At 41.5% G+C, this 1,685-nt stretch overlaps 1 protein-coding gene across 1 annotated transcript; it reads right to left on the reverse strand.

Moving 5' to 3' along the window:
* Positions 1-363: 363 nt before the first annotated feature.
* On the reverse strand, positions 364-1,322 carry LOC114710259 (olfactory receptor 2AG1-like). The gene has a single exon (XM_028894363.1). The coding sequence runs from the start codon at positions 1,320-1,322 to the stop codon at positions 384-386; it is 939 nt and encodes a 312-aa protein (XP_028750196.1). The 3' UTR covers positions 364-383.
* Between the last annotated feature and the right edge of the window lie 363 nt (positions 1,323-1,685).

Here is a 1,685-nt window from a genome sequence, read left to right on the forward strand (position 1 = left end):
GTACTCTGACATCAAACCTGAGTATCTCATTATTACTCTGTAAGGCCAACATATAATAAGGAGAAGAACATCCCAGTGTGCCAACAGGCGAAAAAAACCTTTTACGGTGACATAACTCACTAAGATGATTGCCTGAATCCAAAGTGGAATAATTCACATAAATATGCATTGAGGTTGTATCTAGGTAATTATCCCATAAAATATCTCATGGAGAAAAGATTCACACAGTATTTAACCAGAGTAGTTTAATTCCTGTACTTCAAAATAAACAGATACACTTTTTACTGACTTGATTTATCCAGGAGTATTACATTCATAGCTGAAAGCTGACTGAGGAGGAAGTTTAGAAGGTGGCTATTAGAAAGAACTACCTAGAAAGTAGATTAGGTTGGCAACAACCATTTTCCAAGAATTCTCCTTAAAGCCCCAGTGACTTCCTTATTCCTCAGGCTATAGATGAGGGGATTCAGAGCTGGAGTGACAATAGTATAGAAAACAGAGAGGACATTGTCTTGTTTGGGACTGTGGAATTGACTGGGAAGAACATACATGAAGGAAGCACCCCCATACCACATCCCAACCACAATCAGGTGGGAAGAACAGGTGACAAGGGCTTTCTTCCTGCCCTCATGTGAGGGCATGTGGAGTACAGTGAAAAGAATTCGCACATAAGAGGCTAGGATAACAGCAAGAGGGAGAATCAACACAGAGACACCTGTCAAATAAACCATGAGCTCATATGTGGATGTGTCTGCACATGCCAGCTTCAGCAAAGGAGGTATCTCACAGAACAGGTGTCTGATCTCCCTAGATTTGCAGAAGGGATACTGCATAGTGTAGATGGTAAATACTAGGGCCATCAGGGATGCCAGGATCCATGATGTGGCTACCATAAACCAGCAGACACTTGGCCTCATGAAGATCATGTAATTCAGAGGATGGCAAATGGCCACATACCTGTCATAGGCCATAAAGGCCAGAAGGAGGTCCTCTGCACCACCCAGTGCCAGTTCTAGAAACATCTGAAAGGCACAACCTCCAAAGGAGATAGTGTTGTCTTTGAGCAGAAAATCCATGATAGCCTTGGGAGTGATGACTGATGTCAGGAGGAGGTCCATGAGAGAAAGCTGCCCAAGTAGAAGGTACATGGGCACATGGAGCCGTGCATCCATGGTGATGACCAGGAGCAGCAGTCCATTGTTAGTCAAAGCCAATGTGTACAGGGTTGTGATTGTAGCACAGAGCAGTTCAGGAGAGCCACTGTCATCCAGAATCCCCACCAAAATGAAGCCACTTCCCAAGGTGGAGTTCCAGAATTCCATTTTGAATGATATCTTTAGTTACCTAGAAGCAGATGAGTCAATGAAATTTTATTAATATAGACCTAATTTTTTATGTTAGCACCTTGAGACCCCAATAATAAAATGCTATCTTTCTCATGTGTAAATAATTTTCCTTGTTGATATTCAAATTCCTGACTTCTAATTGTATCTTAATAAAACCTCTGAAGATGGGTATTAAAATTACTACTGGAAAGGAAGGACTCAGCTCTAGACTTTGATCTCATAAAGAAAAACACATAGATGTCTGAGTACGGTCATACACAGATATATTGTTACAGAAATACACTGGGTGCAACACTACAGCAGAACTCATGGATAGATGACATCAGCACTCATAGAAGT

The sequence above is a fragment of the Peromyscus leucopus genome, chromosome 1 (genome assembly GCF_004664715.2).
Source record: "Peromyscus leucopus breed LL Stock chromosome 1, UCI_PerLeu_2.1, whole genome shotgun sequence".
Lineage (NCBI taxonomy): Eukaryota > Metazoa > Chordata > Mammalia > Rodentia > Cricetidae > Peromyscus > Peromyscus leucopus.

What these genes read in the sequence shown, in the direction of transcription:
- LOC114710259 (XM_028894363.1), bottom strand. Translation starts at nt 1,322, where the DNA reads ATGGAATTCTGGAACTCCACCTTGGGAAGTGGCTTCATTTTGGTGGGG.